Source organism: Heterodontus francisci, chromosome 13, assembly GCF_036365525.1.
Source record: "Heterodontus francisci isolate sHetFra1 chromosome 13, sHetFra1.hap1, whole genome shotgun sequence".
Taxonomy (NCBI): domain Eukaryota; kingdom Metazoa; phylum Chordata; class Chondrichthyes; order Heterodontiformes; family Heterodontidae; genus Heterodontus; species Heterodontus francisci.
The window spans coordinates 56480217-56498144 of NC_090383.1; the positions used below are offsets into that span (position 1 = coordinate 56480217).

At 42.0% G+C, this 17928-nt stretch overlaps 1 protein-coding gene across 3 annotated transcripts; it reads right to left on the reverse strand.

Moving 5' to 3' along the window:
• Window positions 1-1375: 1375 nt before the first annotated feature.
• rbbp9 (retinoblastoma binding protein 9) lies at window positions 1376-17899 on the reverse strand. 3 transcript variants are annotated; one of them, XM_068044847.1, is made up of 6 exons: window positions 17472-17806; window positions 8895-8937; window positions 8689-8794; window positions 8006-8091; window positions 5992-6038; window positions 1675-1883 (listed from the first exon to the last, which is right to left on the reverse strand). In XM_068044847.1, the coding sequence occupies exons 1-6, from the start codon at window positions 17586-17588 to the stop codon at window positions 1770-1772; spliced, it is 513 nt and encodes a 170-aa protein (XP_067900948.1). In that variant the 5' UTR covers window positions 17589-17806; the 3' UTR covers window positions 1675-1769. The 3 variants fall into 3 exon arrangements, with proteins under 3 accessions (XP_067900949.1, XP_067900947.1, XP_067900948.1); XM_068044848.1 differs by lacking the exons at window positions 5992-6038; window positions 17472-17806 and adding an exon at window positions 17838-17899 and having other exon boundaries at window positions 1376-1883; XM_068044846.1 differs by lacking the exon at window positions 5992-6038 and having other exon boundaries at window positions 1376-1883; window positions 17472-17801.
• Between the last annotated feature and the right edge of the window lie 29 nt (window positions 17900-17928).

Below are 17928 nucleotides of genomic sequence, written 5' to 3' on the forward strand. Positions count from 1 at the left end.
GAGCCTGATAAGCAGCATGACTCCGTCACTGCAGATGCATCCTTGTGCCCCATGGTGACCTTACTCACTGTCATGGGAAGGTGGCCCAGTCTCTCTATCTGTGATGCTCCGGGCATCCTGAGGTCCAGCCAGCTCCATGGCCTCCTCCTTCATCGGGGTCAGGACATGGATAATGAGCAGCTCACTGCTAGTCTTGGCCGCTCTCTCCGATTGTGTGCTATCTTCTCCTGCAGGCAGAGGGAAGACAGCAAGAACAATCACGAGACATAGCCTGGTGGCAGTCGAGCTGCCACTGATGGGGGCAGACAGATGCCTCCTGCATGTGGCCCCTTTCTAGGGACTTCACCAGGTTCTGCTGTGACAGGGAGCTTCCTTTCAGGGCTACTTCACCCTTCTGTAGTCAGTCAGCTGGCATCCTCTGACCCTTTGCCTACGTCCAGGAGGGGGTTGATCCCTCTCCCCAATGCATCCTCCTGCTTCACCAATGCAAGGCCCAAGAGGATGAAGGCATTAAAAGGCACTCACTTTCACAGTACAGATGAAGTCTATGAGCCACTTGCAGCACTGAATCCATGTCCATGGCGTCACCCCACAGCTGTGACCTCCTCTGCTATCTGGAGCCAGGCCTGCTTGGTTTGGCTCCCCAGTCTCCTCCTCCTCTCCCTTGCAGCCTGCAAAAGCACCTGGAGGGAGACATCAGGGATGCATGTGGCCTCCCAGGGTCTACTTTCAGCCATCTCTGTGTGGACTCTGTCACCTCCTCCTCTCACAGGCCTTCATAATGCAGAGCTCAATGCAGGGCTGACAGTCATTTATAATTGGCGCCAGCACCTGCCGAGGCATCACCTGACACTGTACTTCCCTCCTCCGGGCCCGAACACAACCACGACCATGCATTTGGTCAGAGTTCACAGCTGATTATCTTAATTGGCCGGCTGCCGCTGAATTGCATGTGCTGGCTGTTCCTGCCCCCAACGTGCCTTGCGCCGGTTGCCGGTCCTGATGGTGGGACCGATTTCTTAAACATAAAATTCAGCCCACTGAGTTCAACAATTTCCGATCATAACCTCTATTTTTCTTTTGACTGCAGTGTTGGTGGTGATTCTGCTTTCCCATTTAAAGATCCACTAGACATATTTTTGTCCCGTTACTTGTCCCATTACCATTTCTTTTTGCTTTCACCATCACCCCTTTTGTCATTTAATCTCTCCTACCTTCCACCTTATCAAAGACCTTCCTGTTTGTTCTTTCCTCCCATCCCCTTTCCCTTTTTTCCTTAAAAACTGTTACGTCTCTAAGCACTCCCAGTTCTGATCAAGGGTTCATTGACCTGAAACATTGTTTCTCTCTCCACAGATGCTACCAGACCTGTGGAATATTTCCAGCATTTTCCGTTTTTATTTCAGATTTCCAGCATGCAGCACAAGTTAAGATTTTTTATTTGTTCTGATGTGACACAATCGCAATCATCACTTAATACCATTAAACTGCAAAAGATACAATAAATCTGTTTAACTATTCCAGTTATTATCAGCACTGTAAGTTGGCCATTCTGAAATCCAGTTTATATACGTTATGTAGCAAAACCACCAGCTGCTTCATAATTTTAGCACTTCAGTTTAAGTTTATGAAAAAGTGAGAAGAAATGGTTTCTGATTATAAAGGTGCTTTTATCATCTTGCAAACAACTGTTATTAATTCAGGAAATTTTTCATCCTGAAAATGCCCTCGGTCTGTGAATTTGTGCAATTCTGCCTGGAGACTATCTGCTACTTCCTGCTGTTCAACCCATGGGAGGAAAGGGTCATCAGTTGAAGCAAACTGAACGATATGAGCACAATTGCATCGAATCTTGTCCCATTGCCACGGACTGCTGAAGTATCCTTTGAGAGAAAACAGGGACAATTTTACATCAAATCAAATTCAAAGTCTGACTTCAGTACATGTCAATGCTTTCATTAATTATTAGATTAAATCTGAAAGCCCCCATGAATTTTGCTGAAAAGCAAATTGTATGTGATAGCAATTTTTTAATTGTTTGTTGCATTTTATAATTGGAGAGTAAAAGTGCCTTTTGATTTTTTCGTGGGAACTTGTAAATTTGGCATGCTCGACCTTTGCCTCTGTTCTTTGCCTGAACTATCCATGAACTTCCTGAATGACTTTACAGGTGGCTGCATCTGAACTGGCACAACAATGTAAACAACTTACAAATGAAAGGTAGATGCTTTCCTAGAATAAAGCATAGTGCCCATTTCTCAGGTGTTATTTGTACGTCAGACCCAGAAGAATTGGCACTCTTAAGTCTTGGGTGCGATCGTGAGCCTTTCACAATCTCAGGATGTCCCAAAGTGGCAGCCAATTTGTGCACAGCAAAATCTCACAAACGGAAATGTGATAATGACTGTATAATCCGTTCTGGTGATGTTGGTTGAGGGATAAATATTGGCCAGGACTCCTCTGCTGCTCTTCCAAAATAATGCCCTGGGATCTTTTTGTGTGCCTGATAGGCAGATAGGACCACAGTTTACTGTCTCATTAAAAAAAATACAGCAATTCTGACAGTGCAGCACTCCCTCAGTACTGCATGGGAGTATCAGAGTGGATTTTGTGCTCATGTCTCTGGAGTGTGACCTGAACCCACAACTTTTTGGCAGGAGGCAAAGTGTGCTACCACTGAGCCATGGCTGACACCTGTATGCAGCACCAGCTCAGCCAGGGGCAAGGTGTTCAGTTCGGGTCACCATACTACATTGTGGACATCCTGGCTTTGGGACAGCTAGCATAAGGCACCTGGCTATGAGGACAGACTATGGCATCTGGAAAAAAGATTCAAGGATTACCTTGTTGAGGATATCTGGATTCTAAGCCGCACAGATAAACTGCACATTGCTTGACAGAACCCAGAAATTCTGTAACTAGAAGAGATGGTGTCTAGGTCAGAAAAGAGATGGGGAACAGTCATAACGTTTCAAACAGGAGGCTGTGAGGTCATCAAATTTCTGTCAGTCTGAGATTAAGAATACCACATATCAAAAGCACAGTCTCACAAGGGTATAGTATTCTGTACTTTTTTCTGTATTTCTCAACTTGCTAGGATGCCATTTCTGCTGCTGTATGCCCATTAAAAACTGCAACATTAACATTTATTTCCTTTAGGTAGCACTGGCCTCATTATTTATCTAGCGAAGCTCCTGGCCTGGATTTGGCCTACCACCAGGAAGCTGCTAAAAAGGAGCTGCGGTAAAGGAACTGACATAGTTTCTTCAGGAGGCTGCAGTTGCCGTTAAAAAGGAAGTTAATTGTGTTGGAAGGTGCAGCACCCAGAGTCAAATCCTTCAATAATGCAGTTGGTCCTTCAAGGTGGGTATCACGCATACCGGAAGTGCAATAGTACAACAGTCATGGACTAACTCTGAAGAGTTATGAGAAACTGACCTTGTTTTTAAAAAATGAATCTTTATTTTAAGAAGTTAACAATGGTCCAAAACTGCTGCCAAAGAAAAGGGGATTGGCCTTTTGTGTATTCAAACTGTCTGACAAAGACAAAGAACAAATCTTCAAAGTCAAAAGGTGTTCATCTTACACCTATCCTAAAAACATTGCAAAATTGAATGTCTTTTTCTGAAACAAAGGAAATGTGAAGTAGCCACATCCTGGGCCATAGTGCAATCACCATGGGGAAGAGATGAGAATGTCTCCTACCAGATGAGAGGTGACACAATTTTACCTTCAAAAAAGACAGCCAGAGAGGCCGGGGTGGGGGGGTGGGGGGGGCGGTGCGGAGGGAGAGAGAGAAAGAAACAGAGCAAGAGAGAGAAAGAAAGAGAGCAAAAGAGAGACTCAAGCAGGAGAGAAGCAACTTGTAATAGCTTGCTTTTCCAGCAAGCCAGAAAGTATATGCCCTGCTGAAAAAATCTGGCATCTAACCTTTCTCCCCAACACTTTAAACCACCTTCCTTTTTCCCTTCTCTATCTGTTTCTTCTTGCAGGCGTGTGTGTGAGTGAATGCGTGAGTGGATGTGGTTGCGACAATTTTGGGATAAGGCGTATTGATTGATTAACAATTGATTTTCTGTTTTTACAAACCTACAAGAAAACCTGTCGGTGTTTGGTTATTTGAAAAATAAAACACCAAGGGGCTACACTCTAATACAAATACACTTGATGCAGTCAGGTGGGGAGTTGAACAGTGGGAACCACCCACGTCACACCACGTGGTTGTAACAGTGGGCCAGAGGAAGGTTGCCCAGTTCAACACCGGAGTGCAACGTCTCCACAGGGCAGCCACCTGGAGAAGGTAGCCCAAGGAGGACCTGGCAACCTCAAAAAGAATTGGCCACGGTTAAGACTGTCCAAGGTTTTCCTGCACAAAGTACATCAGCAAGCATCTATTTCAAAAAGAGTTTCCCCTTGATGTGTCACATCTTGACAGAGGTCACATGCAAAACACTCAACCTTACAGCTCTTTTGAAGCTTCACATGCAATTCCGCAGTACAGGAAAGCATCCATGCTACCTTCAACATCAGACTGGAACTAATGTCATACTAACATTTGTAAAGCTGAAACCCTAAAGAAAGCTTCCAACAAAATCCAACTGTATGATCAATGTTATACACTCTTCCACTCTGGGATTGCCACCTGGTTGTAACATTCCCTCTAATCTGCGCGGGTGCACACCCGCTCAGCAGTCCAGAACTTACCGCGCAGAAGACAAACAGGGCACGCACAAGAAGTGGTTCCTTTAAGATGTGCCCATGTGTAGCCGTGCAGCAATCTTAAAGGGACTGCTCACTGCAATAAATGAGCCACACACAGTGAAGGAAATTCGGGGAAACATTGCTTGGGTGTCATTCCGAGTGTACTCCAAACTTCCAATAGCAGAAAACTGCCATTCACCTTCCAGGATAAAGCAGCATACAACAGCAGCAAGCAAAGCTGCAAAGGACAAGGTCCCCGAAAATTTCTACATTTTGCATGTTTGAGGATGTCACATTGGAATTCCAGTGGTTTAATAATAAGTGTGGGACAGATGACGCTGGAAGCCTCCCTTAATCTCAGGGCTAATACTATCGTGTTTATTCACTCCCTACTCACACACACACATGCACTCAAGTACAAAACAGTATATAACCATGTAAGTGATATTTGAAGGGATGTTCTGCAGGCAAAATTCCAACATTGTTTCTATAGGAGTCTCTGGCTGAAAAGCAAAGCACAGCAGGAGGGTAAGCTAGAGTACACAGGGAAATCAGGCCAAAGAAGCAAGTACAATGAGTCTGGGTGATCCAGACTGCAAAAGAAATCCATTGGTAGACTGGGAATGGCTTGAGGCAGATCAGGACAGGCCAGCTCAGATTAGTAGGGTTGGTTCCTAGGAACAGCTCCCAGTCAGTCAGGTAGCCACCGCGGAAAATCGAATGAGCAGTGAGTGGAGTCATAATTTAGGAGGAGGGTCTTGCAGTGCTTAGCATGGACTGCAGTCATCTAGGAAGAGCCAAAGCTTTTGCAGAGAAAAAAACTTTCTAAAATTACAACTCAATAACAGAATCTCCAGCAAAGTAGTTCAACTTGAGCTCTGGGCTCCTGGCCCAGGAGCAGGATTTTCCAAGAAAACAATTTCCTGGGATTAATATCACCATACAGACAATTCTGGGTAAGAAGCAGCGCTGGATTCGGATTCTTATGTAACAAATGTTACTTTGGCAACTGAGCAAAAAATTCACAGTGGCAGTTCAAACCAACTTCATAAAGATTTTGGGAAGCAATTTAATTGGTCACTTCCTACTATTTGTCAATTTGGTATTAATAGCTTTCAAAAAGATTGAACAACTCGATTGCTCAGTTTTCTGTTGCGCACTTACTTGCTCTTTATTAGTATTTAGCAACAGAATTGAACCACTTTTGATTTGTTTGCATTTAAATATTTAAGCATTTGATTGACTAAGGTGAAGATTTGTCTCTTAAATCACTAAATCACGAACTTTTACCTCATGGATGTTTGATGGCCGGAGATGCTGTAGTTTTGGTTTTGCAGCTATCAAAGGCATGACATAACAGATACAAATGAAATGCAAGACTTTCCATTGTATATATTCAGTATTGATACTTATCAATTATTTCTTCTTCACTTTTTGTACATTGGCCTAGAGGGTGAGCTTCAGTAGGCCTTTAGACCACCAAGCATCACAAACAATTACAATCCTTTTCTCATTCAATATCCATACTTATTCACTACCTATAGGGTTGGCAAATTGTAGACCCCTAGTGCCAACTGACTTCAGCCAATTCAGCACAGCACAGACCTGAGATCTAACCCAGGACTTTCCTGGTTTGTACGTCTCAGCTACTCACTACCTTAACCAGCAGAGTCATCAAGGCAGCAACACATCATTTAACATTCATCAGTATCACATAATGTGCAACTCTCTTTCCCCTAAAGATTCAGAATAACAACAAACAATTAAACTCTTATGTGGATGCTGGGTCAATTGCAACTTTCAAGACTGAGAGTAATAGATTTTTGTGAGGTAACATATCAAGAGATAGGGAGGAAAGGCAGCTAAATGGAGTTGAGGTACATAAGAACTAAGAGCAGGAGTAGGCCATTCAACCCTTCAAGTCCGCTCCTCCATTCAATGAGATCATGGCTGATCTTCTACTTCAACACCATTTTCCTGCACTATCCCCGTATCCCTTGATGTTTTTAATGTGTGGCAATTGATCGATCTCAGTCTTGAACATGCTCAATGACTGAGCCTCCACAGCCCTCTGGGGCAGAGAATTCCAAAGATTCACCACCCTCTGAGTGAAGAAATTCTTCCTCATCTCAGTCCTACATGGCTTGCCCCTAATTCTGAGACTGTGTCCCTTGGTTCTAGACTCCCCAGCCAGGGGAAACATCCTTCCGGCATCAACCCTGTCAAGCCCTGTAATAATTTTGTTTGTTTGAATAAGATCACCTCTCATTCTTCTAAATTCCAGAGAATAAAGACCCAGTCTATTTAATCTTTCCTTATAGGACAGTCTCTCCATCCCAGGAATTAGTTTGGTGAACCTTTGTGTATCTTTCCTTAGGTAAGGAGATCAAAACTGCACAAAATACTCCAGGTGCAGTCTATATAATTGCTGTAAGACATCTTTACTCCTATACACAAATCCTCTTGTAATAAAGGCCAACCTACCATTTGCCTTCTTAATTGCTTGCTATACTGTGTATTAGCTTTCAGTGACTCATAAACAAGGACACCCAAGTCCCTTTGAAGTTCAACACTTCCCAGCCTCTCACCATTTATGCAATACTCTGTATTTCTGTTTTTCCTACCAAAGTGGATAACCTCACATTTCTCCACATTGTATTCCATCTGCCAAATGTTTGCCACTCACTTAGCCTCTCCAAATCACCTTGAAATGTCTTTGCATCCTCCTCACAATTCACACTTCCACCTAGTTTAGTGTCATCTGCAAACTTGAAAATATTACATTCAATCCCCACATGCAAATCATTGATATAGATTGTGAATAGCAGGGGCCCAAGCACTGATCCTTGTGGTACCTCACTAGTCACAGCCTGCCAACCTGAAAATGACCCATTTATTTCTACTCTTTGTTTTCTATCCATTAACCAGTTCTCAATCCATGCCAGTATATTCGTCCCCATCCTATGTGCTCTAATTGTTTTTACTAATCTCGTGTGTGGGACCTTATCAAAAGCTTTCTGAAAATCTAAATATACCACATCCACTGATGACCCCTTGTCTGTTATTTATTAGATACATATTAGCCATGATGTAAGTGAATGGCGTAGCAGGCTGAATGGCCTACTCCTGTTCTTACGTATTCTTCAAATGTATATATATGAAGCTGGTCTAAATCAAGTACCAAAATTATAAAACACAGAAGAGAGGGTAAATCCATTTCAAGAATTAAAGACATAGTGGTTAGATGTACTGTTATGAAGAGAAGTGAATGGAAGGAAGATAGGAGACAAAGGAAATACATTACCACTTTCTCGTTCAGTGGCATCTCCAAGGTCAGATGTATATGCAGATACCAATATAATACCATATACCTTGTGTGTTTCAGCATATCTAAAATAAATATATATAACATAATCAGCAAACATACCCAATGCTTTGTGGGAAAATACCTTATTAGTTTCCTACTGCATTTCCTTAGTTGTTAGCTCAGCAGTTTAAAGCCACTGGGGTTTTTAATTTTGGATAATGTTCAAAAATGGAGGCACTCTGATTTTTAACTCAAATATCCCACTATGTCAGGTGCACGTTGTACTTGCTAGGACTACTTTTTCACCAATATAAGGTTAGAAGCTATTCATACCATCCTGGAGTTATGTTAAAACCTGCTTAAACCTGCCCCAGGCACATTCACATGTACAGTAACTTAGGGTTCAGAATGCTAACATCACAACTCAATAAACTTTTATATTGAATTCAACTATATTGCTTAGCCATCTCTAAAATAAAAAGCCTGGATATAACAAAATCAATATTTCTTCCATCTGGTTTTTAACAATAACAGGAAGATAGAGTAATGCTGCTGGTTGTTATTTCTTGACTTATGGAAGATTTATACAACAACTTTTGAGTGGCTGAAAAATGATACACTAAATGAATCACTATTTTGTGCACTCAAACCCTACTTATCAACCTTTCACAAGCTCATACCTCATAGCTGCAGCGGCACCAGAACTGTGTCCAATGATAACAGTCCGTTCATCGCATTGCAGTGTTTTGTCCATAAAAGGAAGCCATATTGTTTTTCTAGCTGTAACTGAACATTAGGCATGGATTAAATAAAACAGACTATATCTTTCAATAAGAAAAAATAGTTTTATCAGTAATTACAAAGTCAGCTTTCAAAAATCACTTACTAGGATCTGGCATGTTTTGAAGCAAGCACTGAAAATCTGGAATCTGCAAAAATATTTTGAAAAATGTATTAAGGAAATATGGAATACAATCTGATTAAACAATTTCTCTCTACTGTGCATCAATAAAGTGCAGTCAAGTGTACTGGATTGGTACAGAGAATATTGTTACAATCACCTGGTTCATGGTTTGTATTAGTTTTCTAGAGGTAACTTTTAATTTGGAACTTGAATTTTTTTAAATGTAAGACAAATGAAAACACCTGGTTTGAGAAGCTGGCAACCTAAAACTTAGGGTGGTTACAAGTCAAATGGTGGCCCATGTTTATTTAATATGGTCATAATAGGAAGTGTGAAGACCCTGAACAATAGGAATCTTTGAATTTCTTGATGGAGACAGTGTTTCTGCAGCTGCCTCAATCAGGGGTTTAAATTATTCATATGATTTCCCAAAACAAAGAGAAGATTTGGTGTTGGAAATAATTCGTTTAAATTGCTATCTGGGACATCCCACATTGCTATGGTCATGATCCTGTCTTTTTTTTTTCTCTCCGGGAAATATGTGGAGTGTGTTTAAGACAGCAAAGGCTCAGTAGTGCTTGAAGAACAAGCAGGCCTCAGGAGTTACTGAGAAGGTGCATTCTCGTTGCCTTGGATACAGCCATTCGGAGACTGCGATTCAAAGGGTGCATTCTCATTGCCTTGGATACAGCCAGTTGGACTGAGCATCGAGAGATGCATTTGTTACAATTTAATTTTGAACTGGCATATTGTGCAAACAGCCTGTTCTAACAGGGGACACAGACAGCTGTGTGTTAGCACCTAAAAGAGCTCTCAGACCATTACAACTGAAGGAAGGGAATTTAGTCTGTTTATTTATTATTATAAGATCTCTCAAAATTCTAAACAAAAGTCAAACCAAAACAGAGATCTCTGAAAATTTAAACTGAAGAAAGGGAAGTTAGACTGTGACAATCTTTTATCCCTCAAAAACTCTAAAGTCAGATTGATTCTATTGAAAGTGTTTCCAAATTGTTAATTGTTGACCTACTGCAGTCATCACTGGAGAAGGAAAGCATCACTTACTGCTGGAATTAGACTACAGACTGTTCTACTGTTGAAGAACCTTTTTTCTCCCCATCGGACGGCTGTGAGGACTTCAAGCAACCTTGGACTTTATTCACCTCCGGCAGGAGCGTAAATTTGCAAGGACTCTAATTTTTCTATTTTAAATGTTGTTTATATCTTTGTAGTGTTTAAGAATTTCATTTTTCTAATTAAATAGTTAATTCGTTGATTTAAAGACACCTGGTTTGGCTAGTCGTATTCGGGGGTTAATAAATGGCACAATTTGGCTGGGTCTTTCTTTAATTTGGAAAGTTTCAAATGATATGTTAGGCGATCTGTGGAGGATCGGAATTGAATTAACAGTGCGTTTCTCCCACCACAATCAGAATCGTATATTTTGATTGGGAGCTTTGACTGGAGCGGTTGGTCGCAACACCATGGAGATAGATGGTGCAGGGGGTGCCTGTTGGTGTTTCGATTTGTGTGCTTGCTGATAGACAAGCTCATCCTTCATAGCTGCAGCACCACCAGAAATGTGTCCAATGATAACAGTCCATTCATTGCACTGCTTTTGGAAAAGCAGTTGGCTTTTGGAAAGCTGTTGGTTTCAGACAGGCTATTGGTCACAGAGAAAGCTATTGACTTCGAAAGCAGCTGGGCTCAGGAGCAAAGAGGCCATAAGGAACCAGGGGTGTTTCTGATTTGGGGCAGGCAGATTCGGGAGATATCAGACGTCAGAAGATGGCTGAGAAACTAAGGATATGTGAAGTGAATTTCTAAGAGCTGTGATACACTTTGGATTGGTCCCAGGAGAAGTGAATAAACCACCAAAATCCTGTAAAGTATAGAGGAACTTTTGGGGAGGAAATAAAAGTCAAACAGGAGTGTTCTGTTAAGATTTTAAGTTTAAAGAATAAGAAATTTCAAGTAGTGTTAAGTTAGTAGTGTTTTGCTTTGTTTAACTCAAAGTTTTTCATTTAAAACGTGAAATCATGCGGCACAATTCTTACAGTAATAACTGGGAATTCAACTTTCTCTTTTTAAAAGTTAATGGTCCCTAACGGGATTATAACAATATAGATAATAAAAATGCAGAATGAAAGGACACATATTTAAAAGTTGTAAACATATATTGTAAACTACTGAAACTCCTGCTTAAATCACCTTAAAGACTATGGCCTCAGGTAGGTTTTTCAATTGCATTAGTTTCATAGGTGATTTTTAGGACAGAATATTCTCAGTGAATGTGATTGTACCAGTGCCACATCAAATAGTCTATGCAATTTTTCCTGATAAAAGTAATGAATTGGGCTTTGAAGGCAAAGAATCGTTAGAGGAGGCTATTTGACCCATCCTGCTTGTGCTAGCTCTTTGAAACAGCTATCCAATTAAATCCATTTCCCTGCTCTTTCCTTTTCAAGTATATATCTAATCCCCTATTGAATTTGGTTCTACTACCTTTTCAGGTCATGCAATCCAGTTCATAATAATTCGCTGTGCAAAAACATTCTCATCTCCCCTCTGGTCCTTTTGCCAATTATCTTAAATCCCTCCTGCCAGTGGAAACGTTTCTCCCTATTTACTCTATCAAAACCCCTGATTGGAGATTCTGTGATGTTACTGAAATAGTCTATTCCCCTGCAATGTGATTACATCTACCAAGTTTGAAGATACCTGTCATCACATGCAAGACTGATCAGGGAACACTGCAGGGCAGTTCCTCTGTTTATTTGGGTTTTTTGACTGCTCATCTCTTTAACATTAGATCCCTTCCCTAATTAGTACCTCCTCTGTCACACTCGGGTGTAGGATGCACTATATTGTTATGATCCTGTGGGGTTTTTTTCAGTAAATATGCAGTGACTTATTTGGGGATTTAGATAATCCAAATGAGATGTTTAACAGATCTTCTATCATTGCAGCACAGCAAGCTGATCCAGAGATATACCAAATGGCGCAGATGGCTCTGTCAGAAGCTGAAGTGAAAGGAGTTCCAGAAGGCTCAGTGGTGCAGTGGCTAGCACCGCAGCCTCAGAGTTCCAGTGACCCAGGTTTGATTCTAGGTACTGCCTGTGTGGAGCTTACAAGTTCTCCCTGTGACTGTGTGGGTTTCCACCGGGTGCTCCGGTTTCCTCCCACAGCCGGTAAATTGGCCATTATAAATTGCCCCTAGTGTAGGCAGGTGGTAAGAGAATTGTGGGGATGGGTAGGGAATATGGGATTAATGTAGGATTAGTATTAAAAAAAATGGGTGGTTGATGGTCAGCACAGACTTGGTGGGCCGAAGGACCTGTTTCAGTGCTGCATCTCTAAATTAAAATTTTAAAAAATAAAGGCTATTATATGACAAAGGGGAGTTTGAAGAGGAAATGGAGACCGCCTCATAGACCTGCTGATGAAGACTGGACAGTTGTTGAACAGACAGTGGAATCACCTAAATATCGCCAAGGATTATTAAGGTTCGTACATGACATTCCTTTTGCAGGACATAAGGGAATTCATAAGCCAACATTATTATTAGCCAGGTCTTACAAAAGATGTGAAACAATTTTGTAGGATATGCCATACCTGTCAAATGGTGGGAAAACCACAACCTACCATAAAACCAGCAGCACTAGTTCCCATACCAGTGATTGAGGAACCATTTAGCATGGTATTAGTAGACTGTGTAGTACCAAAAACAAAAGCGGGCCATCAATACATACTTATTATCATAGATATGGCTACTCGATTGCCAGAGGCCATTCCTTTGAGGACAATTACTGCTATAGTAGTAGAAAGGTTAACCCAATTCTTTATGAAATATGGGTGGCCACTTGAAGTTCAATCAGATCAAGGTTCTAATTTCATCTCTAAAATATTTCAAGAAGCCATGGACAACTTGGGGATTAAACAGTTGAAATCTTCAGCATATCACCCACTGTCAGAGGGAGCTTTAGAGAGATTTCACAGAACTCTCAAAACAATGATTAGGACATACTGTCATGAATATCCACATGACTGGGATAAAGGACTAGACTTTCTTTTATTTGCCACCAGAGACTTACCGAATGAGTCTAGAGGCTTCAGTCCTTTTGAATTGGTTTACAGACATGAAGCAAGAGGTCCTCTAAAACTTATAAAAGACAGATTCTCGGAACAAAAGAATGAAACTTCGATACTAGGTTATGTATCTGTGTTCTGGGAAAGGCTCACATAAGCTTGTGGTGTGGCTCTGGAACACCTGAAAGCATCCCAAGCCAATACGAAAAATGGGCAGACAAGAATGCAAAAGCCTGCGATTTTCAATCAGGGGATGAAGTCTTAGTTTTGTTACCATTGCAGGGAGAACCATTAAAAGCATGGTTCAGTGGCCCATATAGAATGATCAAAAGAGTGGGTAAGGTAGATTACTTGATTGACACCCCTAATCGCCTGAAGAAGAACCGGTTGCATCACATCAATATGCTCAAGCAATATTACCACAGGGAGGAGGTTAAGCCAGTACAGGTATATCAGGTGATCGGGACTGTTGGGAAGGAAAAGGATAGTGAGGATGAGGCAGAACTCCAACTATCAGATTAACGAATACAGAATGGCTAGGAAAATTGGACAATATGCTTTACACTTAGAGGCAAAACAGCGTGAAGACCTGACCAGGCTTTGCACAGTATTTCAAAGAGTTTGTAGGGATAAGCCGGGATGCACAACCTTAGCTACACATAATGTGGGTATAGGGGGAGCCATTCCTTTAAAATAACATCCTTGCCGCTTAGGTCCAAACAGACAGGCCCAAGTGGAAACAGAGGTCCAATGCATGCTGAAGGGCAGCTTAGTTGAACCTAGTCAGGACAGCTGGAATTCGCAGGTGGTCTTGATGCCTAAACCTGGTGGGGCGGCTCAAACTTGCATAGACTCTAGAAAGGTCACTGTGGTAAAGAAGGCAGGCTCCTACCCAAATTCTTATTTAGAAGACTGTATGGACAGAATGGGCAACATCATGTATCTTAAAGAGATAAATGTGTTGAAGGGATACTGTCAAATTCCTTTGACACCCCAAGATAAGAAAAAAATCAGCTTCTGTTACACCGGACAGGGTTTTCCAGTATCAGGTGACGCCAGACAGGTTAAGGAGTACTCGAGAAACTTCTCAGAGAATAGTGGACCCAGTAGTGGGTCAGTGCTCCTAGCTGTGCAGTTCACCTAGCTGAGGTGATGCACAATAGGGACACTTGGAAGGAAAACATGCAACAACTGGAAGACAGTGCTTGGAAATTTGAAATGGATTGATTGGGACAACCTTGTGAAAATTTAAAGCCGAAAATGTTCTGGTGGAACTTGTTGCTATAGTCCTAACATTTTAGAAAATTGTATATCTGTAAATGCGGGAAAAAAATGTATTAGCGTTGCTTTTGCAATTACTATTTTTTGCATTGTAATGAAACGCATTTCGAGAATGGCATCTCATTCCGCCAAGGGCGGAGGTGTTATAATCCTGTGGGTTTTTTTTCGGGAAATATGCAGTGCGTCTTTAAGACAGCAACAGATCAGTACTGCTTTAAGAACAAGCAAGTCTCAGGAGTTACCGAGAAGGTGCATTTTGGTTGCCATTGGATACAACCATACAGAGAGGGAACCAACCAGCTTCAGAAAGTGCATCCTGGTTGCCTTGGATACAGCCATTCAGAGACTGAGGATCGATATACAATGTTGCGATCGACTTTTAAACTGGCTTCTTATTGAGACAAACTGTTCTAACAGGCAGCTGGGCCAGCATGAACTCATAGTCACAGAGTTATACAACACAGAAATAGGCCCTTTGGCCCATCGTATCTGTGCCGGCCATGAAGTACCTATCTATTCTAATCCCATTTTCCAGCACTTGGCCCGTAGCCTTGTATGCTATGGTGTTTCAAGTGCTCATCTAAATACTTCTTGAATATTGTGAGGGTTAGTGTCTCTAACATCTCTTCAGGCAGTGTGTTCCAGATTCCAACCACCTGGGTGAAAAAATTTTTCCTCAAATCCCCTCTAAACCTCCTGCCCCTTATCTTAAATCTATGCCCCTGGTTATTGACCCCTCTGATAAGGGAATAAAGTTTCTTCCTTTCTATCCTATCAATGTCCCTCATAATTTTGTACACCTCAATCAGGTCCCCCCTCAGCCTTCTCTGCTCTAAGGAAAACAACCCTAGCCTATCCATTCTCTCTTCATAGCTGAAATGCTCCAACCCAGGCAACATTCTGGTGAATCTCCTCTGCACCCTGTCCGGTGTAATCACATCCTTCCAAAGTGTGGTGACCAGAACTGTACACAGTAATCCAGCTGTGGCCTAACTAGCATTTTATACAGTTCTATCATAACCTCGCTGCTCTTATATTCTATGCCTCGGCTAATAAAGGCAAGTATCCCATATGCCTTCCTAACCACCTTATCTACCTCTGCTGCTGCCTTCAGTGATCTATGGACAAGTACACCAAGGTCCCTCTGAACTTCCTAGGGTCCTAACATCCATTGTATATTCCCTTGCCTTGTTAGTCCTCCCAAAATGCATCACCTCACACTTCTCAGGATTAAATTCCATCTGCCACTGCTCCGCCCATCTATATCATCCTGTAATCTAAGGCTTTCCTCCTCACTATTTACGACACCACCAATTTGCGTGTCATCTGCGAACTTACTGATCATACCTCCTATATTCACGTTTAAATCATTAATGTACACTACAAACAGCAAGGGTCCCAGCACCTATCCCTGAGGTACACCAGGAGTCACAGGCTTCCACTCGCAAAAACAACCCTCGACCATCACTCTCTGTCTCCTGCCACTAAACCAATTTTGGATCCAATTTGCCAAATTGCCCTGGATCCCATGGGCTCTTACCTTCTTAACCAATCTCCCATGCGGGACCTTATCAAAAGCCTTACTGAAGTCCATGTAGACTACATCAGCTGCTTTACCCTCATCTACACATCAAGTCACCTCCTCGAAAAATTCAATCAAGTTAGTTAGACACGATCTCCCCCTGACAAAGCCGTGCTGACTATCTCTGATTAATCCCTGCCTCTCCAAGTGGAGATTAATCCTGTCCCTCAGAATTTTTTCCAATAGTTTCCCTACCACTGATGTTAGACTCACCAGCCTGTAATTACCTGGTTTATCCCTGCTACCCTTCTTGAATAATGGTACCACATTCGCTGTCCTCCAGTCCTCTGGTACCTCCTTCTGTGGCCAGCGAGGATTTGAAAATTTGTGTCAGAGCCCCTGCTATCTCCTCCCTTGCCTCATAGAACAGTCTGAACAACTGAACAGAGATCTCTGTTAATTTAAACTGAAGGAAGAGAATTTAAACTGTGACTATTGTTCATCCCTCAAAATTCTAATGTCAGATTGATTCTATTGAAAGTGGTCGCGAGTTATTGATCTGCTGTGGTCATCACTGGAAGAAAAAGAAGTTTGAAGCTTCGGATGTCGGACTGTTTTCCTCATCGGACTCTGAAAGATTGCGAGTGGACTTTAATCAGAGGATTGTTCATCGGGAAGGGTAAATTTGCAAGGACTCTTAATTTTTCCTTTTTTAAAATGTTTTTATCTTAGTAGTGTTTAAGAATTTAGTTTTTTCTAACAAACAGTTAATTTGTTAATCTAAAGACACCTGGTTTGGTTAGCCTCATTTGGGGGTTAATAGATGGTTCAATTGTGGTTTTCTTTAATTTGGAAAGTTTAAAGTGATATGTTAGGCGATCTGTGGAGTGACGGGACTGAATTGACAATGCGCTATTCCCACCACAATCAGAATTATATATTTTGATTGGGGGCTTTGTCTTGAGCAGTCGTGTCGTAACAATTTGGAGAACAACACAACTACAAGTTGCATCCTCCCAACCCCAAAGCTACTGTACCATTCTTACTTAATGTCAGACAACCACTGGGAAAACCAAGAATGAAACAATATTTCCAGTGGCTGGCCTTCACAAACACATTTTGACCTTGGGGTTGCCACCTACTACATGACATCTGCACAGCAGGAGATGACAACACTAGCATGCCATAAAACCTTTATAGTGAGAATTTTAAATTTAAAAACATCTATAAATGGGACAGATCCTAAAGCAATGGATTCCTTGAGCATAAGTACAAGATGGCTTCTGAAAGTGACCTAGCCATGCAAATAGGCCCTTAAGGAAACTTGGTCTTCAGTTGCACTGACATTAAGATCTCTGTCGGTCACCATGAGTGGCATCTGCCAGTCACATCATAGGCAAGTTTGGCCTCTGTGAGTCTAGGTTAGAGAGAGAGAGTGAGAGTATGAATCAATTAGAAGTCCCCACAGAGTCACAGCCTTTGACTGGCAGAACAAATTTTTCTGAGCAAGAACAGCAGGAGAGGAAGCGGAAGCAAGATGTCATTTCAGCAGAGGGCCGAGTCCGCCTGCAGGATCCGCAAGCTCTCTCTCTCCCTCCGGCAATGTTTGCTGCCAGGAGCCGGCGCTCTCCCCTTCCCACCTGGAATAAATGCTCCCGGTTACTGACCTGATTCAGTTTATCCTTCACCCATTTGTACCAGTTACTGTCCTCCACGTCCCCGACCCCATTGCCGGGCACGATCACGGCTCTGTACCGCCGCTCTGCACCGCCGCTGAGAGCCATTGCAGAGGCGGATCTACCTCAGACCCAGAGGCTGCTGCTACTGCCAGGCACACAAAACCTTCGCTTCAATGGCTGTTGTACCACAAACCTGAATGCAAATCTCACTCCTTATAGATTATAGATTTTTGTTTTAAAAACAATCTATTTTGATTAATTTATTTTTAATCAAATTTGTCAAGACTTTTATCTCTAGGACTGACGTACTCAAATTCTGGGTTTAAAAAAATACACATAAAAAAAAACACGGACCCATTTATTGACCCAATCTGGCAGCATCTGTGGAAAGAGAAGCAGAGTTAACGTTTCGGGTCAGTGACCCTTCTTCGGAACACTGACGGGT

Excerpts from the sequence above, each read along its gene's own strand:
- rbbp9 (XM_068044846.1), bottom strand. The coding sequence starts at position 17,588 with ATGGCTCTCAGCGGCGGTGCAGAGCGGCGGTACAGAGCCGTGATCGTG. Across the intron at positions 8,795-8,894 it reads TCAAAACATGCCAGATCCTA|TTACAGCTAGAAAAACAATA; the intron begins GTAAGTGATTTT and ends CCTAATGTTCAG. Across the intron at positions 1,884-8,005 it reads TGCCACTGAACGAGAAAGTG|GATACTTCAGCAGTCCGTGG; the intron begins GTAATGTATTTC and ends TTTCTCTCAAAG.